At 40.2% G+C, this 26,148-nt stretch overlaps 1 protein-coding gene and 1 long non-coding RNA gene across 4 annotated transcripts; one reads left to right on the top strand and one right to left on the bottom strand.

Annotated features, from left to right (window-relative positions):
• Nucleotides 1–1,417: 1,417 nt before the first annotated feature.
• On the bottom strand, nt 1,418–26,087 carry LOC137478665 (uncharacterized). 2 transcript variants are annotated; one of them, XR_011001722.1, is made up of 3 exons: nt 25,991–26,087; nt 14,866–14,992; nt 1,418–1,532 (listed from the first exon to the last, which is right to left on the bottom strand). It is a non-coding gene; the product is annotated as an uncharacterized lncRNA (long non-coding RNA). The 2 variants fall into 2 exon arrangements; XR_011001721.1 differs by lacking the exon at nt 25,991–26,087 and adding an exon at nt 19,791–20,471 and having other exon boundaries at nt 14,866–18,763.
• LOC137478650 (riboflavin-binding protein) lies at nt 4,198–15,807 on the top strand. 2 transcript variants are annotated; one of them, XM_068198638.1, is made up of 7 exons: nt 4,198–4,356; nt 5,213–5,370; nt 6,087–6,186; nt 7,255–7,383; nt 11,662–11,773; nt 15,437–15,490; nt 15,568–15,807. In XM_068198638.1, exons 2-7 carry the CDS (start codon nt 5,232–5,234, stop codon nt 15,610–15,612), a joined length of 579 nt encoding a protein of 192 aa, XP_068054739.1. In that variant the 5' UTR covers nt 4,198–4,356; nt 5,213–5,231; the 3' UTR covers nt 15,613–15,807. The 2 variants fall into 2 exon arrangements, with proteins under 2 accessions (XP_068054739.1, XP_068054738.1); XM_068198637.1 differs by having other exon boundaries at nt 15,437–15,807.
• Nucleotides 26,088–26,148: the final 61 nt, after the last annotated feature.

The raw sequence follows: 26,148 nt of genomic DNA, 5'->3' as shown, positions 1-26,148 counted from the left end.
ATGAGTCAAGCTATCTAGGACTAATATGGCATGTATGGGAGGCATTCATCAGAGACAACGTGTCCTCCTTAACATTTATCCCTGCGGTGATGCCTACAGGAAAAGATCGGCAGTGACTCATCTGGTGGTTTCCAGTCACTGCCTTCTAATATGTTGACCAGTATGATCTCACTGTTACCTTGTGCTTGCATTATTTGTTTTCTCCATAGACCTGTCAGCTCTTCATTTTTATTACAAGGTGTTCAACACAACAATAAAAAAAAAAAAAACCCAGCACAGAATGTCAGCACAGTGGGGCACAGAGGCTGGCAGTTCTGACTGAAAGTACTGCCAGCCCTACCCTCACGTGTGTCTTTCTCAGTGTGATACCACCCTTTTCAGCAACAAAATTCTTCTTCAGCTGTGCTATAAACTGAAACTGATTCACACAGAAATACTGGAGGCAAGGGGAGCACTAGATTTCTTTTTGCTATATCACTTTCCCCATCTGGTTGGGTGCACAACCCCATGTGAGTTGTGCCAGGACAGTGGAGGGAAAGGGGCAGTACAGGATCAAGGCACAGAGGGGACTGTGGGACATGGCCATCCAGAATCCAGTAATGGCACCAAGTACTTTAAAACACTACATCACAACTTTAGGCAGGGACATCTAGGTATTATCTCTATTCAAATAATTACCCATAATACAAGTGTAAATTTTTTTCAAAATGTATGGCTATTCCCCTAAGAGGAAATTCATCACTCATAAGTGATTTCTACATAAGTGATGTAGAAAATTCAGTTAAATATTAATGGTTTAAATTCAAAGCATGATTGCAGCTGGTTGTTTCTGGAGTATAGGTCAAATTGGACACATATTTTCTTTGTCACTTGTGAAAGTCCCCTTCACACCAGTCAGGAGGTACCCAAACCCTTCTTTGCAGCAAAACTAACAGTAGTTGTTAGTGGTTCAAGGAACCCCACAGTAACAGACTAGCAGAATGTGAAAGGCAAATGAAAGACCAGGGTAAAGGAAGAGCATTCTGTTATGCTTTCAAGAGATGCTTTCAACTCAGTAATAAGCTGAAATAAGTAGGTTTTTGTCCCCTTTAATTTTGAAAAGCCTAACGTGGGGCTTAAAATGACATTTTTACAATTCTAATTTTGTTGGTTTGGGTTGTGATTCCTTTTTAAACCTACCACTCATTAAAATATCTGCTTTTTTATCCATCGCTGACTCACTCTCTTCATTATATAAAATTACTGGTGCTTTTTTCATTCCTGTGCCCTGTTGGAGAACTAGCTCAGCAACATTTGTGTACTCAAATAAAACAAATAAGCCCTACTTTGTTCTGTGATGTATTCCTTACACCAAGAAAAAAAATAGGAGAAATCCTATCAGTGAACTGAAACAAATCACACCTCAGATTCAGTAGCATTAAGATTTGACCTCAGCTGTTTTTCTCCAGAGTCAGAAGTGCCAGACTGAGTCCATCTGGAGTGTCTCCCCTGGCATTCAGCTTGATTTGTGACATGATACATTCAACCAGGACCTGTGAAGAAAAGCTCTTAGTTCTAACGTCTAACGTAGTTTCGTACTTAACTGATCATCAAATAACATGTTATTGTTGCAATTTTAAATGCAGTTTTGCATTTAAAGGAGCTTCACTAAATCAGACAACAACCCGTCCTCCTAATTACATTTTTTGTTACAGTTTACAAGAAAAACACTTCCAACCTCTGAGCATGGAGACTCACACTGAGACATGAGGAACAACCATTAATTTCATTAGCAGACTTTGACATTTCTAATAAAGATGTAACAGGCCAAATGCTCAAATTTACACTCCTGAAACTCAGTCTCCCTCCAGTCACACTGTTGTTACACTTTCAGGGTGCCAAGAAGTGAAATGGATCTGGCAATTGTCACTGGTTGGAAGCACAAACAATTTTTCCCTTAACCGCATTGGCTTTGCAGAGTTACCAAGAATATAAAAGCATGAAAGCTTGCTGCAGTCATTAAAGAGATCTGACTCACAAAGCAGGAATCACTCTGTTGAGTTACAGGATGTCAGTTCACATAGTTAATAAACTGATTGCCAGAAGCTGGGAAATTAGAAACTCTATTTTTTAAACTTTTTTTTCCCTAATTTTCTGCCAATGGCTCTTGCCAGAAGGAAATTGCTCAGGTAGATGACTCTTGAGACCTAGTGTAGCAGTGTTTGTGGGTTTGGAATAGATGCATGGGTTTGCTAACACCATTGGCCACTAACAATTAGATCATCACATGATAATAATTAATTGTTGTGGTGCCTGAATTGTTGTCTGTGGCAATACCTCAACATCATCCATGCTTTCACTCTAGTTTCTGAAGAGATTAATAGAAGTTACAGGGTACTGATATTAAAGTTAAAATGAAATGGCAGTAGTAGTCTTTAAAGTACAAGAATATCACCAAGTGCTTGAAAATAAGTTAAATTTTAACAAATGAAGATAAATGACCCCTTCAAGTATGGGAAGAGTTAAGAAAATTCCTTTAACAAATTTCCCAGTATAAAGCATCAGACAAAGCAATTGGCAGAGAATACTTTTAGAAAAGAAGAATTGAGATTCACTTCTCAGGAGATGATGTATAGCCAACATCACTAAAAGCTCCTTAGCCTGAGCCTGCTTACATGTACTGCTAACGAAAGCCAAGTCTGGGAAATCACAAACATATGACAATTTTCCTTCCTGCTGCTAGAAACTCTGCCTAATCTCCCAGCAAGTGGTCCCATTTGGCTCATACTCAAAGGCTGAAAGCGATCCCAGTTTCCTATAGCTTAATATAATTTGTATGCCAATTCAGTGAGCAGAGGCATTACAAGAACCTCCTGGCATGCTGACACCTCACCAGTGTCCATGTATTTCTCACAAACCAAGCAAGAAGAAGCAGAGCATGGACTATTTCTGTGCTTTTCACCAGGCTGGCCAGCCCATCCACTCCTCACAGGGCTGAAAGTCAATGTTCATATTATACCTTGTTCTTTATTTCATATGACTACACAGATCTGAGTGCCGAGCAGCACACACCAATCCTTTACTTTGCAAAGCAGCAAGGAGCCCCATGAGTTTCAGCCAACACTAGATCAAGCCACATGAGGTGAAAGCATGGGTAATAAGCCATTAGATTTACTTAATTTTCTCCTATAGTTACTTTATGCCTTTTTAAGCTTGCTTTAATTAAATTCATTCTCTAAACTTGCCTTAATTAAATTCATTCTGGAACATGAAAATTGTTCAATTTCCACTGATCTGGAAAAGGCTCTTTTTAGGCCAGCAAGATATTCACCTTGAGGCATTTACTAGAGCTAGAATAGGAATCAGTGCTTACAGCTTGTAGAGATTGCTTTATTATCGTGCTTGTGCTTTTGCACACTGAGACTCATAGCACGCTTCTACTGTGCCAATGATTGTATTTTCAAAAAAAAGGTTAGTAGAGTATTATCTGACAAATCAGCGTTCTATTTAAAACACAAAACCGACAGATGCTGCTTTCCTTATGCATATAAATAATTGCAAGGTACTGAAGGTTGCCGTTCTTTACGGTACAGCAAGACAACCTGTGAAAATGAGTGCAACCATTTATCATCACCACATCTACCTTAACCAATGGTTTATGTTTAGATGCAAATGCTCTTTGCAGAAAGCAGGTTTCCCAATGAAATCCCATCAGGGGCCACCAACAGTGGTACAATCAACCATTTCTTGTAGTGCTTGTGAGTCTGGTTGTAAAGTACATATGAGACAGGCAGAGCAACCAGGGTGAACAGCAGCAGATTTTGAAGGGATCTTGTGAAAAGAGAGCAAAGAACTGGGAACGAGGAGACATGGACTATCTTCCAGGGAATGTAGTAAAATTACTGTGTAACAAGACAAGCCATTAGTCAGAATTAAGCCAGTCAGGCTGAAATAAGAAACATTTCATGTCTTGAATTTACTGAAGCCTGAATTGGTGGTGAGAGCTCCATGAAATTTTTGTAGAAATTAATTTAATAATTAATAGTACAAGGAATCATGGAAAAATCAGGCAGGAGGGGTTAATGGCATTTGAAATATAGGAGAGCTATTGTTTTTCTAATTCTAACCCATGTTTGTACTTTCCTCTCTATCATGTCAACGTTTGCAAGCAATAAAAGGGCATTATGTGCTGGTCATTGCATCTGCTTTTGAGATAAATTTGTGTTAGCATTCCAAAGGGTCAAGGAACTCTTCCAGGGCAAACAAATTCTGGAGCACTGATGCCAGATGGTGTGTATATAAAGTGGAAAATGGGAAAAGCAATTTACTGTGTTCCTGTTCCAGAGAGAAGTATCACCCAGAAGGAAAGCACAATAGGTGAGAAATTACTAAGAAATTGAAGAGATAGTTTTCTTCTTCTGTATAAATTTTTCTTTATATCTGAAAAGTCTAGGTACATAGAAGAACTGCAGTGCTTATTTAGGCAAAATTATTCCAAAAAGTTAAAGGAATATTTAACAAAAGTATGAAGGGTTAAATTAATAACATGTACAAAGAATAATGTATTGATTTATGTACCAAGTTCTACATTTACCTTTATAGGTGATTAATATATAGCCTGGGTTTAGAGAAATTTTAGTAATAAAGACAAAACATTTTTGTCTTGCATTTTTGACCAAACTCTACCAAAGAGGCATAAAATAACATATCAGATTCTTAAATATAAATTAGCATAGCTTAAACAAAGGCGAGTATTCAATGTAATTTATGCAGCTGAGGTGGTGAACACTACTATCTCACTTGCAGCTGTATTTAATGTGTAATATCCAAGTGTGCAAAAAAACTCTTCAGATTTTAGAACTAATCAATATTTTCTTCAAATCTAGTGAAACATACAAATGTCTGTTGGAAGGTTTAAAAAATAATTCAGCTCAGTGGAAGAAATTAAAAATTATTTTCTTAAATGCTGAAAATTATAACATGTTTTCATACATAGCCTGAATTATTGATGACTTTTATCACTAGCCACCAAACCTCAGAAATATGTAACAGAAGGCTGTGTTCAGTTATAAACAAATAGGAAGGGAGAATGTGTCTTAGTATTTCTGTGTGCATCTTTGCTGAGCATATTTTATTTGATTATATATGTAGTATTTAAAATGCAGTCCTTCCTTTTAATGTTATGGGTTCTCCTAAAAATAAAGGATGTAAGTAAAGACTTCTCTCCATACAGGAAAAAGAGCTGAAGAACAATGCTGAGGTTTGCTATCACCCTTGTCGCTGTCATAACATCATCCACCTGCCAAAAATATGGATGTCTGGAGGGGGACACTCAAAAACTGAAGCCAGGTCCTGAGCCAAATATGCAAGAGTGCACCCTCTACTCTAAATGTAAGAGTGGTTTAATTTTTTCCAAATATGGTCAAGAAGTACAGCACTGTACACACTAATTGTTTTGACAGTTCCCCTAATTTCTAAAAAATATATAAGATGCAGTGTACATTGTATTTGAAAAGCCTCCTCATTGGCATTTTGCTGCATGCAAACCAAGAGTAAGATTCGGGGTCTTAACAAAGTCAGCTGTAAAACTGTCATTGACTTCATTTATTTTCTTTTCAAAATTCTGTTGCAGTTTGCCTTTCTTGTAGTTCCATCTGCTTAAAAATGTTTACAGCAAAGATTATTTTGGTTTATTGTAATTAAGCATATGAATCAATTGTAGCAGACACCAAATGGGAAAATTTGAAATCAAAATTCTATTGTAACCAAAGTACAGTACTTATTAAAATTCTTCAACTCCTTTAATGTTTCGTAGTTTTCAAAGTTAGTATCCCTCAGGATGTGGCATCTGGCAGAACATTGGTAAAATTCTTGGGATTTTCTGGGCACAACTTGAGAAAGCACTTTTTATGCCAGTCTGCCTCACCTAGCATTTACACTGCCACTTTCACATCCAAAACTGTTAGAGCTTGAGCACATCTTCTAGTTACTACTAAGCGACTTTATCACATTATGGTTCAAACCAGATTCATCTTACATTTTGTGTCTTCCAAGTACAGTGTTAAAAAGGAATACTTATTGCAAGATCTTTGTTTTATTCCCCACAGCTTCCTGTTGCTATGCAGACTTCACAGAGCAATTGGCTCATTCCCCGGTAATTAAAGTAAGCAACAGCTACTGGAACAGATGTGGGCAGCTCAGTAAATCGTAAGTCAGCTTTGATGTTTTCTGTGTCCTGCTTCCACAGATCTGGGCTGGAGCAGCCACCAGCTGCTGATGGACATTAGGTTACCCTAGAGATGATGTCACCCAGCCTAGCTCCCCATCACCTTTTCTCTATACTTGACCAACCTCTGACTCCTCTTCTCCTCTCATACATACCTACAAATCCCTAAGTCTACGCTATTTCTGCCATTTTTTCAAGACAGGGTTATGTTTTCTCAAATTTGCTTTCATTATAGAACCAGATCTAGCAATGCAAACCAGTCATAAACCCAGTAGGTGACAACCACCGAGCACCTCTGTAGCTCTCCAACCATCACCCACCAGTGAGAGTGATCTGTAATGAATAGAGACCAGGCTTCTTCCTTTGTTTTGACAGCACATCAACTAGATTACTAAATCTCACCAAAAAAAAAAAAAAAAAAAAAAGCACAGGAGTCCAGAAATGAAAGAGCTGAAAATTTAGAATAAAAATTCTTGTAGTCCTGTGGGTTTTGCAACCATGAAAAATGTCTCCTTAATTAAGATTTTTAGTACGCCGTTAGATGTTAAAGCTGTGAAACATGGCAAGTTATAGAAATAAAGGGATGAAAGTACAAAACAATTAAGCAAAAACAGATGTTAAAAAGTAACAGCTCTTGCCTGCCATTCCCAGGAGAGCAGCACAGGATGCGATTTTAAGTAAATTCAGCTGGGCTGTGGGAAAAATCTAAAGATTAGTGAAATCTTTACATTTTATTATTGCCTGGAATCGTTGTTGCCAGGAAAAGTCAAGGCCCCAAAAGTTTACAGAAAGCTTACACAAATAGGGCTGAAATATGCATGGAAACATTTGTGCTGTAGCTGGCTATGGTAATTGCATGGTCAGAGCCTGTACACAATGCCAGAGGAATGAGTTTCAAGCTTAGGCATTAACAGAGCCAAAGGATGCTTTTCTGTGTTTTTCTCCTAATCCATAGTATTGCATTCACATCAAAGCAGGCCTAGAAAACTGAGGCTGTAGCCTTGATGCTCAGAAACAGGCTTATGTGTGGCTTTTTTCATCCACCCCAGCTGTGAAGATTTCACAAAGAAAGTCGAGTGCTTTTACCGGTGTTCTCCACATGCTGCTCGCTGGATCCATCCCAGTGACACTGCTGCTATCCAGGCTGTTCCATTGTGTCAAAGCTTTTGTGATGACTGGTAGGTTCAGCTTTTTAATTAAAGTATTTCTATTTAGTTTTAATATGCCCGTGATTCAGTGGTGTTGCCACCTTTTCTCTTGTTCTGCTTCTGAATTTCTTGTTTGCCATCTCTGCTTTTCCTTCTGCTAAGCTACTGCCTCCAAAATAATAATGACACAGGCTGTGAATGCAGAATGGGGACACTAAGAAGAGTTTAGTGACTCGAGAACAGCACTGCCCTGCTCTGGGGGAGGATGCAGTGCAGTGGCATCATGACAGAGGAGCTTCTGCCACACTGACAGGCACTGGCAGCAGCAAGGGTCTGCCCATCCTTTGAAAAGTCCATGTCTGTGAAGTATCATTTATGCAATTAGCATTTTCAATCTGAATACTTGATCATGATATGATATATCTGATTTGTATGTATAAAATGCACTATAAAATCAGGAAAGACATCAACTCCTGGGATTTCAACTAATTATTGTTACAAATTAACTTCATTCCTTAATTTTTCACCCTTCACCTTATCCCTTCTATCATCACACTCTCTAAAATCTCTTCTAAAAGCCTGAATATCAGAGACAATTGCAGCCGACTAATGCTAAAATTATTAATAGCAATGAGCAGCATAATAGCATTGAATTTTGTTTCCCAGAACACAGCATCAGAGAATCACATTATTTTTTGAGTGCAAGGCATGTGGTGGGACAACCCAGCACCCATCTGTCCTTAGTCTTGGGCAGAAGAATTATATCCATGTAGGGTACTGAGATTTTTCCACTGGTATTTATCCAGCATATATCTCTCCCTCCTTCTCTCTCTCCTTTCCCTCCCTGTTTTGAGATGTTGGATCTTAAAAACATCACCATGGGACACATAAAGTCAGTCAGCACCTTATGAATGTTGTGCCCACTCACTGGAGGAACTTGTCTGGATGTGTGTGTGAAGCACAAACACCCCAGGCTCTGTTCACACTATAGGATTATAAGTGCTAGCTTTCCATGAAAGTAATGGACTGTGAATGTCTGGATCCCTTAGGCCACTCTGAAAATCATGGAAAATCATTACTGTACTTCTAAAAATGTCATAAAAGAGCTTTCCTTAAAAGTACAGAAAATACAGAACAAGGTAGGGTTCTCTTGAGCTGCTCTCTGCCCTGCTTCCCTAGGGCTTACACAACTTGAATATTATTGACATGTGGATCCATTTCCATTACCTCCAAGGGCAAAATCAGGTATGCAGTGCAGAATTTTGGTAGGATTTGTCTTCAAATATGTCTCCATTTCTTTGTGCCAGTGAAGGAAACAAGAAACATAGCTTGGATTTGTAATGGAAGTGAGTGAGAAAGGCTGATGTATTTCTTAGCTTTCCTAGGGGTTTCTCTAGCAATGAATTTTATTTCTGTGTCAGGAAACTACATGTGCCTCAGGAACAGATTTGTCACGTGCAGTCTTCCCTGCTAAGTTTTTTGTAATCTTCTAAACTGAATCCAGATTATTGACCTCCTTGAAGATAAGGACTGAGACCTTGAATTTCCCTCAGTGCTCCGAATCTTAAAGCTCAGAACCAATTACCAAATATTGCATTTGGGTATTAAAGCACTGGCGTTGCCAGTGAGCTCTAGAAGAGAACTAATGGGCAAAATAATAGAATACCATTATCTTAAATAAATTTGTCCCAAAATAAGTAGCATGAAAAGTCTTTACTATATTGTTATATCAAGTGAAAGTGTAAAGATAAAAGAAAATGTGTGCTATAAGTTTAGTTTGCATCTATTAACTAGTTTAAGCCTGCTTTAGTGTGTATGAGATTTATACCAAAGTGTAGATCACTGTAGGTCAATTGTAGATCATGTAGGTCAATATTACATTGCAAAATCCTCAGTGTTCCCTGGGCACTTCCAGAACCTGCAGGTAAGCAGTACTTTTAACTTTTGTTGCTGGAAAGTAAAATGGGGGGATTGAGAGCTGCTGCCCAGGAAAACGGACCCTTTTCCAGTATAGAGCCTCCTGGCAGAGAGAGGATCTACTCTAAACAAGTCCTGAGCAATGATCTATTGCTCCTGTTGGCATCACACATGCCTGGCCTGAATCAAAAATGTACTGATGGCCCATTACCCTGCATGCTGGTCTGTGTGCCTGCCTAATGCCAGTGTCAAACACATTCCCTCACCCTATTTAAGGCCTCAGGCTAGAAAAGAGCCTGGACAGAATTCCCACTCTTTCTGGTGATTTAAAGTAACATTTTTTCACGTTCTATTCACTGGAGGCCCTTTAGCATGCTGTAGCACTGCTGGTGATGTGACCTACTTTCTCTACATACTGTGAGTGTGCCTGCTGCATACTGTATGTCTTTGTGGCCAAAAATGTGCAGAGTATTCTGAATGAGCAGTGACTTAATTTAAAAGAAATTCATCTGAGTAGCTTGGGGCCTTCCTTTTCTTCCTATTGTTTTAGGATTCCTTGCTCTCACTAGTCCTTAAACTACTGCTTTTGAAAAAGCCCAATGTACAAGTCATTTTCTCATTCACCTGTGAAAGGGCCCTGTGTCCTATAAAAGAGGAAAAAGCTAATTAAAAAAAGACAGGGAAAAAGACTTTAAAATAAAAATATCCTGCTCATTATACATAGGGAGCTAATATGTTCAGGGAGGATCCTTTAAGTATTTATGTTTCTCACATTTAGTTAATGTTTGAAGAAACAACTTATGGGTTTCTGGACTGCAGAAATTAGACTTTTCACAAATCATGACTTTTCATAAACTTGACTTCATAATTACTTCCACTGGAATAAAGAAAAACTTCTAACAATGGAATTATGCCTCCTCACCTGCTTATAGACCAAACCACAATCAGGTAACAATCGTGATTAGGAAACATTTCATCTTGACAAGTCAATAAATAATGGTGAATAAAAACATAAACACTTTAATTAAGATATTTTATTCATATTCCTGAGGCAACAAGATGCATACCATGAATATTAATTTCTCAAATTTTAGCCTCTATTTCCAGCAGAGCCCCTACCTCTGACAGCAGATTCAGGGAAGAACCCATTGAGAGTACATGTCTTCTGACCCTGAGCTGTTTACTTCAGGCCCCGGTTACCTTCCATCTGTTATTGCTTTTTCTCCCTCCAAAAAGCCCAGAAAACCAGTGTGAAGATACTGCAGATATGCATCTTCTGACCTTTCTGCATTTGCAAATCTACTGCAATGTCCAGTTCTCATGACCACACAACAACCCACATATTTCATTTAAAAATGTAAGGCTTCAGCCCTCATGATATCAAAATAGTTTTGAAACATGACCCTGAAGATTAAAAATGACAAACAGAAAATCCATCCAAAGGCACTAATTACGAATACCATGCTAAACATTAACTTTCTGGAAGGTGTGCCTCATTATTTTGACACTCTCTGTTACTGGTATGAATAGTCCTACAAGCCAATGAGACTAAATTTAAGAAGACGTTTACTGATTTGCAGAAAGTAGTGCTTAAGAAAGGTAAGAGCCAAAAAGTACAGCATAAAAGAAAAGTGGAAGGGAGGAAATTATGTAGGATAATGGTAAGTCATGAGGTCTCTCATCACATCAACCAGCCAGAACTTTACTCATTCCAGGCCATTTATTGTTCTTTTTTTCTATATTACTACTTACAAATTAAAAATAACGTAAAATTTAAGATTGTAGACTTATACCCTAGAGGACTCTTATCTTTCCTTCTCTTTTTAACTTCTTTGAAAATGTCATTCTGAGGGTGACAGCCTGTTAGTTTATATTGTTTTGGTTTTTGTGGAATTTCCTTATTTCAGTGCACATTCCTCATGCCTGGCAAACATCATTCTTCTTGTCCCATATTAATTCGTAAATACAAACTTTCCCCACATCTCCTTCAAGTGAGAGTTCACCCTTAGCACACCTATGCTCTGTTATGCTACTGAACAGCAGCATTCATGAAACTCCCTCTCTCCCTCCCAGGATTTCCTCCACTCAGAAACATCAGATAACCAAGCAGAAAACACCCACAACACGAGCCCTTTGTTAAGTCTGTCAGTATAAAAGGTAGTGAGTGAACTGTTTAGTTTTCACAGGAATTTGGGTTTTCCTGGGCAGCTCAGAGTTTATGAACATGTCAAGCTAAGATAATGTGCACATTGCTTGAAGACCTGTTGCTAAGCTGCACTGTAATCACGCCACGTTACTAACAAAGCCCCTGGACATCTCTTTGAGTTGAATCTGCGCCCAAAGAAAAATGTGAGAGAAGTAACTTTATCTTCCACACTAATTTCCATGAAGGTATGAAGCCTGCAAAGATGATTCCATATGTGTTCGTAACTGGCTGACAGACTGGGAGTGGGATGAAAGTGGAGAAAACCACTGTAAGAATAAATGCATTCCATACCATGAGGTAAGAAAACCTGATCAACTGAAGCAGAAGACATGGCATTAGGAGTTCTGGGTTTTTTTCCCTGAGTATACAGGAGTAAAATGTCATTGGTGAATTATTTTTACTTCAGCATTTTCAAGCCATTCCTACATCAGACTTATTAAGTATACAAATTTTCAAATATCCATTTTTATGTACAGCACTCACTGTAGGTACATATACATTTAATTAATCACTATTCATTCCACTTGTGAAACAAATGTCCAAGAAACAGTGATATTTTAACCCAGTGAGGTTTAGAAACTAAAAGATAAATGAACTTTTTTCATACAGAGACACTAAGATGCATTTCATAACGTTCCTTACACAACATGGGGCTCTACACACCTCTGTCTTTTTAAATTGGAATGTGAATTCCCAAACCCCTGAGGAATTTTTAAGGTTTTCTTTCCTGTTGGGTATCTTTGCCCTTTTCTCTATTTTACCTTGTCCTTCTCCATCCCATCTTTCTGAGAATGTTTAATGGTTGGGATAACTAATTTATGAGCAAAACTGTATAAAATGAGAAGTGACAAGACTTACAGGAGCAAGGTTGCCTGAAACCTGGTCTACAGAGTTTTCCAGAGTGAGGTAGGATTCTTCTAGTGACTCAAGTAAGTTTAGCATCAGAGCAATATAATACAGTTCAAAAGTGTATTTGAATATTTTTAACAGTTGAACTTCACTGAGTACATGAAAAACTGACCAAATTGAAGAAATAAACAAAATTTAGGTGAAGTGCATAGGGACTGGTACTAAGGTTTGCAGATTCACTAATTTGAATTCAATTCAAGTGCATGTACTTCCAGAAGTCAGTTCAGCAACTGATATAAGTGGAAAACACAGTCCAGTTCGTGCTGGATTGCTGTCTGCCTTGCAAAAGTGACACTAATCAGCAGACTCAGGAAGGTGGCCAAAAACAAATGGACTGTGGAAACTTACAGCTTCGTTTCCCAGATGTGCTAAATCATCAGTAGTTCCAGATGAAGTGAAAAACAAAATTATAATCTCCATAAATAATCTTCCATCTCTGTTCAAGCTGTCCCTGCTTCAGAGATAGGAGTTTTTAACCTTGAGTTCCCTTGCACTTAGTTCTTAAAGAGACTATACCATCTGCAGGGAAAAACATGCAGCAAATTCTGAGGTCTTATCACTTGAAGCCAGGCACAGCTATTCCTTAACTAAATGGAACCACACCCTAAACTACCGATGTTTTTCACCACAAATAGGCTTGCATGGTAAGTAATCATAAAGATAAAATTTCTGCAGAGAAATTAAAAAACACACATTTCCCATATGAAGATTACATGATATACAAACACTAGACTGCCTTGGTTTGGACTCAACTCATGGAAGAGTTCTCACACATCAGAGCACTCTAGACAGTTCCTTTTTCCACACAGAGGAAAGCCCTACATCAGCAGCCCTACATGTGATGTATGCAAGTGGTTCTAAGGCCCATTTGGGAGAACTGCTGAAGAAAAAATGCTGGATATTAAGGATGCACAACTGACCACGGCCAGTTTTAGCCTTGTCATTATTATCCCAGCTGGGTGCTCCCCAAGCAATGTTACTGCACAGACTAGGACATTTTCCAAGAAACTAAAGAGTCAGAATCCTTTGCAGTAATTTAGGAACATGTTGGGGAAACAGGCTGTGTGCTCCATGTGTTTACTGAAGCATTCTGATTATCGTGTGATCTTTAAGCAGAATTACGGGGAAGGTAAAAATAAAATTGTCAATTTGGCAAGTAGAAAAGCACAAACACATTACAGAACCTGTGGGACACAAGTATAGGGTGTATACATGTCTCTTGCATAAAGACCTAAACAAAGCTATGTGACAGACTTTAATAACTTCTGTAATGATTAGCTAAAAGCAGGTAGAAATTCAGAACTACACAGGAGCTGGAAGAAAATATCTAATGCTACTTAAAATCACAGGAATAGTGGGAAAGAAAGAGCTAAAACCTGCCTGCCCTGAGAACACAAGGAAAAAACTAGATGGAGGAGCTTTCATTTTCTGACCCTGCTCCCAGTGCATCATCCAACCTCCATACTCCTTCTCCAGCACCTGCAGCATCCATGGTGCAAGCCCTGGCTAGATATTATATGAGCTGAAAAGCTGTTTTACAGACTACAGAGTCTTTGAGGCTGTTTGAAATGGACTTTGTATTATTCATAAAGGATAGTTTTTTAAGGCAAAAGACAACATAATTTTTGCACATGGGGACACAGGGAAGAACTTCTTGTCAAAAATATCTGGAACAGAAGACTACATATACCAAATTTCACTTCTGTATAATGGACTTAAATCTGTGGGGTTTTTTCCACACAGAGCAGCTTCCATGCAGAATTATCCCAACACAGAGACTGCTCTGAGATTCACAGTGTCAGATCTTTGTATGAGCTGGTAATGATGGTAAACCAGCAGAGCATCCAGGAATTACAGCAGTAAGATAAACACTGTAGGAATCAGCATCACAGGCAAGGACTACTTGTACTATTACAGATAAAACAAAGATTCCATCAGAGAGATGCTGGTGATGTGGTCAAGATGAATCAGTCAGCAACAGAACCCAGTGGTGTTGCTGCCTGGCCCACAGTTTCAGTTTCTAATACTCCTACTCCTTCATTTCCAAGGCTTCTACTCTTGCCACCACTCCCATCTCCAATCTCATTCTTAGCTTTGCTTCTGGGAGTACCTGAAGTTTCCTTTCTGGAAACAGAAAAGATTGAACTTCAACCACAAACATGTGGAAGAAATGCAGGCAAGATAAAGTGTACATACTGCCTGCTTTGTGTCTGGACATGATAACTCTTAAGCTAATATTCTTCAGACAAACTCAAGCTAGGCAGGCAGAACGTTGTCACAATGTGAGCTCAGCAAACAAGCAGCATCTTTGTTGTGTGGTTGACAGGTCCTATGACACAGGACTTAAAAAATGCTATAGTAGCAAGAACAGAACAGCTCCACTTGATAAGGGTACAAGAAGCTGCAATTCACAGTTTCTTGAGCCAGAAAGGCCATTGCCCCACTGGAAAAAACACTTTGGAAGCTTGACAAAAACTTACTATCTTCAGGCAGTTGCTAAATTATGTCTCTTCTCTTTGCCTGTGAGGTCCTGCCCAGCCATGAAGTACATTGCAGCAGACACAATGAGATCCCTCGGAGCTGTGACTCCACTGGGCCGTCTCTGGCCTGTAAATAAAAAGATTCCTGTATTCAAAGCACTATCTGGCACTTTCAGCACTACTCAGATTTCAAGGCATGTCAGAGTGTCCTGACATGCTACAAGTTGTAAAGGTTCTCACACACAGCTTTAACTGTCAGCCCCAGAGAGCTGCTGGGCTGTCAGCCCCAGGGTAGAAACAAAGGGCAGCTGTTGATCCCTGAATTTTGTGTAACCACTTGCTCCCAAAACAGGCAAATTACTTTTGCCTGTTGTGGAACTGGGTAACTTTTTCAGACATCTCAGAAGAGATGAAGCATAGCACACAAGCAGACAGTAAATTACTCCAGACAATGTTTTTATATCCTGGTACCAATTTTTAAAAAGTGATAAATGTTTATCAATTTGATTCACACTGATCTTAATTCAATTCTGTTTAAATGTAATTGAGGCATTTCTTATTTGACCCACAGATGTATGCAAATGGGACTGACATGTGCCAGAATATGTGGGGGGAGTCATTTAAGGTGAGCGAATCCTCCTGCCTCTGCTTGCAAATGAACAAGAAGGACTCGATAGCAATCAAGTATCTCCTCTCCAAAAGCTCAGAGGAAAGCTCGAGCAGCAGCAGCAGCAGCAGCAGCAGTGAGGAGCATGCCTGCCGAAATAAACTCCTGAAGTTTGAAAAACTAAAGCAAAAGGAAGGTGAACAGACAAGATAAATGCTAGTGGATGTGTGTTAGCACAAGAGAAATCATCATGGAGCCTGGGCTTGGGGCATCATGCCAGCCTGCTTTATCCCTTCCTTTCTAGAACATAATAAATCAATGGCTGGTTCGATTAATCTTTCTCTGACGTTTTTGCATCTGCATCACAAAGCTCCAGACAGGCTAGCACAGGTGTAATCTTGTGACTTGAACTGAACAGCTACAAGCCTGAAGGAAACATCCAGGGGCTGACTTTCAAAGAGAAGAGGCACAGGGAGCCCCTGCTGACTTAAGGTGGAACAGTGAGAACTAGAGACCTCTGGAAGGTCATGCCTGCCAGTAATGCACCAAATCTTCAATCCAAACACTTCATTAGCACAGGCACACAGCACTCCTGTCACAAGTTACTCTGTGCCTGGGTGTGCTCAGATAAAGAAGAAATCTTCAGGCAGAAATAGGTCAGGGAGCCTAGCTACTAACCATTGAAAATGTATTTATTTTGAATCTTAAAAACAGGGCTTTATAGTGTACTACATAAATCCCTGGATCCAAATATTGTCAGTACACAGCATGCACAGTCTGTTGCACAGGACTTTTACCTTAAGCAAAAGCAGTAGAAAAGTCTCCTACAATATCAGTTTAAAGCATAATTTTGAGTGAAATTATTCCCACGGAATTATTCCAAACATAATGATCTCTGAGAAACCAAAGTGTCAGGGACAGCTCCCGTCAGGTCTCTCCCATCAGTAATTCTGTTTCCCAGCATCACTGTTACAGTCAAACTAAAAATCTGCACCAGTCCCAGAGGGATTTTTCAGGTAAAGATGAATGAAATCCTGCTTTCAGTTATGCATCCATACTTCCTCTGACATCACTGCAGAGTATACAGGTCTGTGCCATTCTGTACAGCCTTTTGCAATGCCATCACCACAGAAACCATGAGAAGGGTTGAATTTGAGGGTCACATTATCAAATTGTGAAAATCAGCATCATCTTGGTGCTTCCAAAGGATCTGGTTGCCTTACAGCATTTAAGGATCTGTTCCACAGTTAAAACAATGACTTGGCACATCCTCTTTAACTGGGAGAATCTTAAAAATCTAACACACTTTCTTCACTGAGCTGTTTATTTATTGGAATGGTTTCACACAGCTGCAAAAGTAATGCTGAACCCATTAGGTTATGCTCTGCTTCCAACCAGCTTCTCAGTACACTTAACAATGGACTAATTCCTACCAGCATTGAATTGTTTTCAGAATGATACTTTGCCACATCTGTATTTTGTGCTAACTCAATTCATCAGTTCTACTGTTAGAAAAGAAAGAACAGGAATTTAGTCTTCTGTAAAGCTCTGATAGTCCTTTTCTCCCCCTATTTCACTAATTCTGTTCTTTCCTGTCCTTTATTGCACCTGAATCAGAGCAGAAATTTTCTTGCGTTTTATTTTGCTATGCTCAAAATTTCAGAATTAATTATCCCCTCCCACTGCCTTAACACCAACTTTTTCTGTATCACCATGGATAAACATTTTCTTCATGTTTTTTAATAAGTATAGCATAATTGTTCCTGCCTGTGTCTCTGCTCTTTTTCTTCCCATTCCACTTTTTTCTCTTTTCTCTGACTAAATTACTCTTGAAACCACTCTCAACAAACAACTCCTCCATGCTTGGTTTCAGGACGATCCACAAGACTGGTTATTGCATGCTTTTGAAGAACATTGGGTCCTACAGCAAGATAAAGGACCAAGAAAGATAATTTTGCTCCTATTCATAACTTTCCCACTGACTCATGATGCACCCTAAGCAAACCATTTAACTCTTTTGTGACCCAAATAATTTTGCAGAGCTACCATACTTCCTCTAGGTCATCTCTCTTCTAGGACAAAAATTCAAGAACTTCTCAGTTGTCCTTATGGGACAGTTTTCCACTCTACAGCTCCCTGGTCCCACAGGTGTGAACAGTGATCTTAGCTCTCAGGCTCATTGCTTTGCACTCACTTGTGTTGCAAAAACTTCACATGAATATGCCAATCTTCTTGAGCCACTGTTTGCCTGTCTAGTTGCTTTATATACACAGTAATTTACACCCCAAACAACCTTTGTGATACTCAGAAATGCTATCAGTGGATATTTTACAATTACAGAAAGACTAGGATAACTCAAGTAAAGCAAAATGAAAAATAACACAAATGGCTAAAAAACAGATCACAGCGATACACTGTGAAGGTAGCCAGGGAAAAGAAAGATCCACGTTACTGGTGGCTGCAGACATCTCCAGCTAATGCTGCCTGATTAGGTAGATGCCTCCATGCATTACAGCCCAAAAGCATGTGTCCTGCCTCTAGAGCCACACTGGCCCAGACCACTGAAATGCCTCTATAGTTAGGGACACTAGACTAGACACTAGACTTTACTAAGATCTTTATTAAAATGTCACAATGGTAGTCAAATGCTTTGGGAAATAGGTTGGGAAATAATTCCTACACCAATCTGAGGAAACAGATTTAAAACTTTTATCAATAAATTAAACTGGACTTACCAACAAGACAGTGTTGATAAAAATTAAAATTATTGCCAATTATTGACTTATTTACAACCTGGCTAAGAATCAACTTTTGTACTGTTTTACTTGGGCCTGGTGTCACGTTAACCAGCTAAGCTGGGTCATCCTGATTGTTCTGTTTATTTAATTATCTTTCCTTAAATATTGGCAGAATACTGTGAAGCTTCCGAAATTTCACTGACATGCCAAGATTTCTTACAAATGAGACCTTCTCATGACAGATCTGTTAGAATTCTTTAGTATATGTTATCTTTGCCTACTGCTTTAAAATTATGAATATTACTTATGATGATGATGATGAATCTCATCCTTAATTACTTACAGACTGAAAGGGATTCCATCATAATTCAGTAATACAAATGCTTCATCCAGCATATATTTCAGTACTCAGTATTTTTAAAAAAACTTGCCCCCTGTTCCTTGTGCCATTGCAAGGCTTTCTCCTCAGGCCACAATTTCCTGTAATACTTTTAGAGTCCTCATTCTATTTTTATAGTTCATAAATCTCCATGGATATTGATTGCCATACAGCCTTCATTTTAAAAAATAATCAACATCAGTAATTATGACATTTTCAACTTCTGTTGCATTTTTTATGTGCAGGTTTCACTCAAAACATTTTATAAATATTCATTAATCTTCAAAATATACCTGAGAGGAAAATACGTAGTGAGAAGCAAACTGTATCAGTGGGAGAGAGTCAAAAAGAAACTTATCTGATCACTGCAAGTATTGCAGAACTAGGACTAGCACAGACAAGTTCTGTTGCTGAGTCTTTTTCCACACTGCAAATGGAGCTGCACTTTGTAAGATAAACCTCAGAAAAAATTATTATGTTTAATTATCATGCAAAAGTTATTATGCAAAAATTATAAAATCACAGAATTGTTCAGGTTTGAAAAGACCTTTAAGATCATTGAGTCTGATGCTCCAGGTTTTTATGAAATAAAATAGTGCAAAAAGCCTGAGCATCCAAAACCAAAACAAATTATTAAACCATGCATTTCCATGGACCTTGAAGGATAATGAAATTTTACAAAAAATAATTATTGCACTATATAAGAAAAATAATGTCAAACAGTCTAATTTGCCTTGCTGAGGGACAACCAGCACAAAAAGAAAGATATAGATTAGATCTGGCTTTTTAGGATTTTGATAACATTTGATATAATATTCTGATAAGCAACTGGAGAAAACCAAAGTACAAATGAAATCACCATAATACTTGCTTAAAAATACATTAAAAGATTACTATGACTATGTTATCATTAAACTCAGATCTTCTGTTAGTAATCCCTGAGGATCTGCTCTGATCCAGTCAACCCTTATGTTATCCTAAACAATGAAGTAGAGATTTTGCAAGCACTTTGAAGGACAAAATTAGAATAAAAATGATCTTTCTATCCAAAGAACTAGACCAAGCCTCCAAAGAAATTCTAAAAAGGGAGATGAAAAATGCTTACGCTGAGGAAAGGTAAATCATTAGAAAAAATTATCCAGGAAAATACATGGCAAAGCAACATCAGAGCAGCCAAGGAGTTGGGATGCATAGCAGCAACCTATGCCATTTACAGCTGAAATTTTACACTGTGGAAGAAAGTTTCATCTTTTAAGGCTTCAGTGTATGCAGAGCCCTGGAAGTCCTGCCTCACCAAGCAAGCAGATGCAGGACCTACAGGCATCCTACTAACAGTTAGTCAGAGCTGGTGACGTATCTCACATTCCACTGAGGCGCTGCTACTGGAATGACCCCACTGCATCACACAGGCTGTGGAATGTGGTGGGTATCAGGCAGAGTTTAACTCTATCCATATTCCCAATGAAATCAGCTCACGAGCTCTGTCAACAGCACTGCAATGTGTTCTAGGAGAACAAACATACTCTTGGTATATATCTAATGACTAGACAATTTAAAAGGAATGAAATTAGCTGAATTCAAGCACATTTTCTGGTTATTTTTCTTCCTTTTCTTCTGTTCCAAAGGTTCGCTTAACTTGGAGTTATTTTAAAAAATGACACATGCTACAGACAGCTCATGTCTATAGTATGTTTGCTCTACTTTATTATCCAAGGAAACACTGAGATTTAGACAGGAAGAGTTAAGTAAAGAGTCCAAAAAGCATTAGGGTTTGGATTACAATTTGAAACATTGCCAAACTCTACTAACAGCAAGACTGAATTCCCCCATGCCTGAAGACTGATAATTCTTAAGCACAATTCATTTTTCCTTTTGGCAAAAAAAAAAAAAAAAAAAAAAAAAAAAAAAAAAAAAAAAAGCCCTGCACCTTTGATACAGTCACCTAAGAGAGCAGATCTAATTCAGTGTGAAGCTGCAGGTCAGCTCCAGACTACAGTGAAAAAAGACCCAAGCTATGAAATCAATCATCTCCTTCAAATAAGTGTGATGACACAGTTAGGATCAGACCTCAACAATCTAGGCAGCTTTCAACATCTCCAAGATAAAGTTGCAGTGATTCCCTAGGATTTATCTTCACAGAGAAATGAGGGAGGAAAGTCTCTCTCCTAAAAGCATATCTCTCCTGCCTCTGTTTTGACACCAACTGCTCTCCGAGTTCCAGTATTCTTTTGGCCTCCTTCCTTGGAAATGCAGTGAGGTCTCTGTGGAGCTCGCCTTGGTTCCCCTCTCAGACAGCTGTGACTAATTCAATGTTCAAGCTCTTGAGTTAATTCTCTCGTTAGATCACTTTCCTTCTTCATGGAATAATTATTCCCACAGGAGAAATGAGAAAGAATAAAACAATATTGTGCTAGTATCTGACACACTGCATCCAGGATGTTTATTTTAAATCAAATTGCCTGGAATTGATCCAGATCTATGGCTTAAACACAAGAATCTTCAAAGTGGTGGGGAACTGTAGCTGTGCATGTTACACAACATTCCCCATTTCACTGGAATTTCTCCAAACTTCCTGCTAGGTAAGTGTACCTAGAACACAAACCTCTCCACACAAGTAGGTCAGGTGACACAATCCTTTCATTGCTGGGGCATACTTGAGGACTGAAATAGGTTTTTTTCCTTGTTTTATTATTTTTTTTTACCACGCACCAATCCTTTTTCCACCCAATGCTATTGTGAAGGTGAAGCCTGGAGCACACAGTAGTGAAATATTGCCAGTGCTCCTGAAATCACAAGCCAATATCTGTGCCTTACTCACTGGGAATGTCACATTCCCTCTGAAGCCTCCCGTGGCTCAGATGTGTTCCCCAATTTTGCTGCCTGGCTCCCCAGGACATGGCTGGTCACTGGAGGGGGCAACACTTCCCTCAACTGGATGCCAGCACAGCCTGTGTTGCAGCACCTTTGGTGGGATCTGAATACTTGGGAGAGTTTCTCAATCCCCACTTCAAGAGTGCTAAACCTCTCTGGACCGACAGCTCTGATACCAGGCTGTTACCTTAATGCCACCTTTACCTCAAGTCACATTACAGTGAAAATAGTAAATACTTAGTTACGAATTTCAAAACAGAAAAAAGTTCACAAAGGCTTCTAAAGATGGGAGAGAGGAGGAGAGGGGCGGAGAGGGGAGGAGAGGGGCGGGGAGGGGCGCAGCGAGCTGTACAGTTTCCCAAGCCATTAACAGTTCAGCTGAAAAATGGACGGAGCCATCATCACCTTGCTGGTAGCGTGAAAACTTAAATGTTTTCACACAAGCCCTGTATTGTGGGACTGCCTGTGCAGAAAGACTGTCTTTGGGGACCCCTCTTGCTCTCTCTGTTTGGGTCAATTTCAGTTCAGACCTCTACCCTACACACACATACACACATATTCATCAAGATTCATTAACCCTCACAGGAATGAAGGTAATAGCTCTTGGGCCTGGCCCAACCCTGTCGAGAGAGAGTGTTCTCATGCCTGGCCTGAGTCTGGAAAATGTGTTATCTCCCTGTGAAGCACAACCCACTGAGGTAGGAAACATTCAGACCCTGAAGGGAAGCTTCTTTATCCACTGAAGCTTATGTATCACGTGAAAGCATAAGCTGACAACAGGTTTATGCAGGTATCTAATTAGAATATAGTGTCTGTAGCTCATTAGAGGCTTTTGGCTGAGTAGACAAACACAATAAGCAGTCGTGATTATCACCATTGGGGTGATAATGGGGTAAACCAATGCTGTCTTTGAGAAATACAAGTAGCCAGGGAGCCTCTTCTCTCCTCCAGGCTGAAGAGTGTGAAGTCCAGCAGCCTGCCTTGTCTTACCCCTTCAAGGGATGCACAACAGCATCCACCAACTGTGCATCCACAGACTGCTGATCTGCATCATTGCTTTGGGCATGCAATGGCATCCAAAGTAAGTTGGACATCTGGGAAAAACCTAGACCTTAACAGAGACAAGGTGTCTTGGAAGTGTAAGAAATGTAGCTTAGATGCTTGTACTACAGATGCTTGTACTCCTCATGAGCTCTTGGTAGCTCTGCACTTTTGCAATTTTGGCTTTCCTGGGAGAAGTTTGAGTTCAAATCCTCATGGAATTTAGGGAAGTGGAGCAAAAATGGTTGTATCCTATTACCTGCACATTAAACCACAAAGCTCCTTTCCATTTTGGAGAGGCTGTGGAACACCTCTCCTCTGACAGATCCAGTGCATTACATTACAAGTAGCAACTACAGTGGGTAATTAGTAACAAAAATGGCAACTGCCTGTACCATTGAGAGGTTACAGCAGATGCCTTAGCACAGAGGGCAAAGTGCAGAGATGCAGTTTGCGACAGGAAGATTTCATACCCACTAAACTGGGGGAGGAATTCGACCTGGCACATTCTGGTTGCAATCAAAAGTGGCTCCCTATCACAAAAGATCCCATGGAATTTGATGTACCTACAAATAGTCAAGGCCTGAGTTGCGTGTCTCCTCTGCCATACGGAATTTTAGCAGCGAAGTATGGTAAGGGGTTTTAAGTCAAAATGGTCCTCAAAACTGCAGGTGTAATGGACAGGTTGTGATAAGAAGCAGTCAGGCAAAACTGTACCCTCAAATACATCATTACTCTTTTTAGGTTTTGGGGTGGGTGTTTGGTTTTTTTGGGTTTTTTAAGACTAAGAGCTCTCCATCTTTATCGCATTCAGGAGAAAAAACAAAAACAAAACAACACCAAAAAAAACCACAACAAGAAAACCCCAATAAAACACAACAACGACAAACTTAAATCATACTGTAAGAGAGGAGAGATTCAGCATCCGTACAGGCAACACCTTTCAGCCTCCCGATTTTGTTAATGTTCCAATACGTCACCCTGCAGTCCCGGTTTTAATAATAGTCCAATGCATCTCCCTGCGGTAACAGCGGCACCTGCAGGATTCGGGAAAAGCAGCACAGACACCTCCCATGGTTCGGCAGAATATTAACCAGACATCTGGAAAGGTTTTCCTGAGAGCCCTTCAGCCAGAGAAATCTGAGCAGCCATGGGCGTCTGTGGGACAAGGGTTTTTCAAGAGAAAACCTGGATAGTTTTTTTGTGAGAATCTTCTCACTGTTTTGGCAGGGTGGCAGCAGCACTTCAGAGCAGGTGTGGGCAGTGGGACACGTTGAGGAGCACAGGGCATGCCTTTTTCGTCACCTGTCCTACATCAAAGTCAGCATTCAGCTAGCTTATTGGCAAATATATGTTTAAAAGTCTATTATATTAAAATTGAAGACATTTTTAATTCCTTCACTACAGTGACTGCCATTCTTGGTGTTGGTTAATCAAAAGGCCTCCTCATTACACGGTGCAATTTCACACTGTCAAAGGTACTTTCAGACTTATTCCTGAAAATCTACAGTATGTTTTGGGAGATTCACAATAGTATATGGGATCATTGGCTCCATCCTGTACAGCTCCTGTGCGGCCACAGAAGACACCTGCTGAAGAAGTGCTCTTTGCTGGGGGCAGAACCATGAACACAGCACAGCACAGGCCTTTGGGGCAAGATGAGCTCTCTCACCAATGCTATTTTGTGTCTGTAAATTTGGCACTATGGTGTGAAACCCTAGTGCTGGCCAAGAGTCTAATAGCTGACATCAGCCAGCCAGCGAGCCACTGGCATTTAGGAGAATTCTAAGCCTTTTACTCACAGGCCACTTCCAAAGAATAAAACGTCAGCACAAGAGGGGTCTGGTTTCTTTTACTGATGCGTCAAAGAAAGAAAAACTTCAATGTATTTATTAGCCAAGCTTAAAATGTATGGATTTATATCAGCATGCATCCAACTTTGTACTTGCAGAAACCTTCTCTCTAGATCTATGTTTTCTATGGGTATTTTTTGAAGATCAACTTGAAATGTAATTAGAATGTAATGCTGATGAAGAGAGAAACCAACAGCCCCCAGAGGGTATCATGATTCAAATTCTTTCCAGAAGTACATTTAAAACTTATTACAATGAAATGCAGACTCATGAGAAAAGCCTGAGGGACCATGACCATTGTAACTATGAGCAGACATGTTTTTCTTTCCCAGTCTCACAGCAAATAGATATGGAAGCCTTCCAAGTGGCTCTCTGATCGCTTTTTGCTCTGGCTGGATGTTATGCTCCTGGAACAGTTGTGGAAAACTCCGGACATGTTTTTCTCTCAGAATTAGTGCCTGCATGCATTTAACTCAGTATGTGATGTTCACCCCCCATCAGTGCTCAGGCATGCCATGACTCAGGGAATTACACAGACTAAGATGGAAGCACACTCTGCCTCAGGATCAGTGCTGACCTCAGTGACCCACATGGTACTGCTACAGGACACTGATGAAACATCCGTGCCGGAACGAAGAGGAAGGCCCACACATGGCATGACACTATGGACAAAGGGGGTGCTGGGCTGTGCCTGCCTGTCACGCTCCTGGAACAGTTGTGGAAAACTCAGGAGAGATGCTTTTCTCTCAGAATCAGTGTCAGCTCTGCCAGACCTGGTGATCATGTGCATTTACCTCAGTGTGTGATGCTTATCCCCTGTCAACACTGCTCTGCTGCCACAGTCCCAGGCAGTGTCCCTGCCTCCCATCTCTGCATTTCCCTGGGCTGGTGGCTGCTGCAATTTGTCCCCAACATAGCCATATTTCTCACAAGCACGGATCGAGGTGGACAGGGACCCAGTTTGCAAGAACATGACTAGGACTGAGGGAGAGAGGTTGTGAAGGCAGTGACTAAGTGAAGAACCTATTGTGGGACCAGTTTTAACCACAAACAAGCTCTTTGCAGAGCAGGGACCAGAGGTGTCTGTAGGGGTGCATAGGGTCTCCTCACTTTAAAATGGACATTGAGGTGCTGGAGCACGTCCAGGGAAAGCAACAAAGCTAGAAAACATGTTTTATGAGGAGCGGCTGAGGCAGCAGGGGTTGTTCAATCTCAAGGAGGCTCAGGGGGGACCTCCCTGCTCTCTACAAGTCCCTGGAAGGACGTTATAGTGAGGGGGGGTCAGTCTCTTTTACTGCAGTGAGAGGACCAGAGGAAACGGCCTTAAGCTAAGACAGGTGAGACTCAGATTAGATGTTAGGAAAAAATGTTCACTATTCGGGTGGTCAGGCAGTGGAATAGGTTGTCCAGGGAAGTGGTGGAGTCACCAGCCCTGGAGGTGTTTAAGAGGCATCTGGATCTGGCACTGGGTCATATGGTGTAGCAGTTTAGGGGTTACAGGGGCAGTGCCGGGTGGACCATTGGAGTGAATAATCTTAAAGGTCTCTTCCAACCTTGATCATTCCGTGGTTCCTGTGGGGCCTCACAGGGCCAGGTGCCCAGGCAGGTGCATAGACAAAGGAGTGAACAGAGGCACCTGAACCAGTGCCGCCGTGAGGGCAGCGTGCTCGGCACACAGAGCCCTCGGCACACACGGAGCCCTCTCAAAGCACAGAGAGAGCCCACCGGCCGCGCACAGCGCCCTCAGCACGGCCCGTCACGGCGCCCGCCCCGTCCAGGCAGAGCCGCCTCAGC

The sequence above is a fragment of the Anomalospiza imberbis genome, chromosome 9 (genome assembly GCF_031753505.1).
Source record: "Anomalospiza imberbis isolate Cuckoo-Finch-1a 21T00152 chromosome 9, ASM3175350v1, whole genome shotgun sequence".
Lineage (NCBI taxonomy): Eukaryota > Metazoa > Chordata > Aves > Passeriformes > Viduidae > Anomalospiza > Anomalospiza imberbis.
Note: the sequence above shows the minus strand (reverse complement) of the source record. Positions and strands in the feature narration are given on the sequence as shown.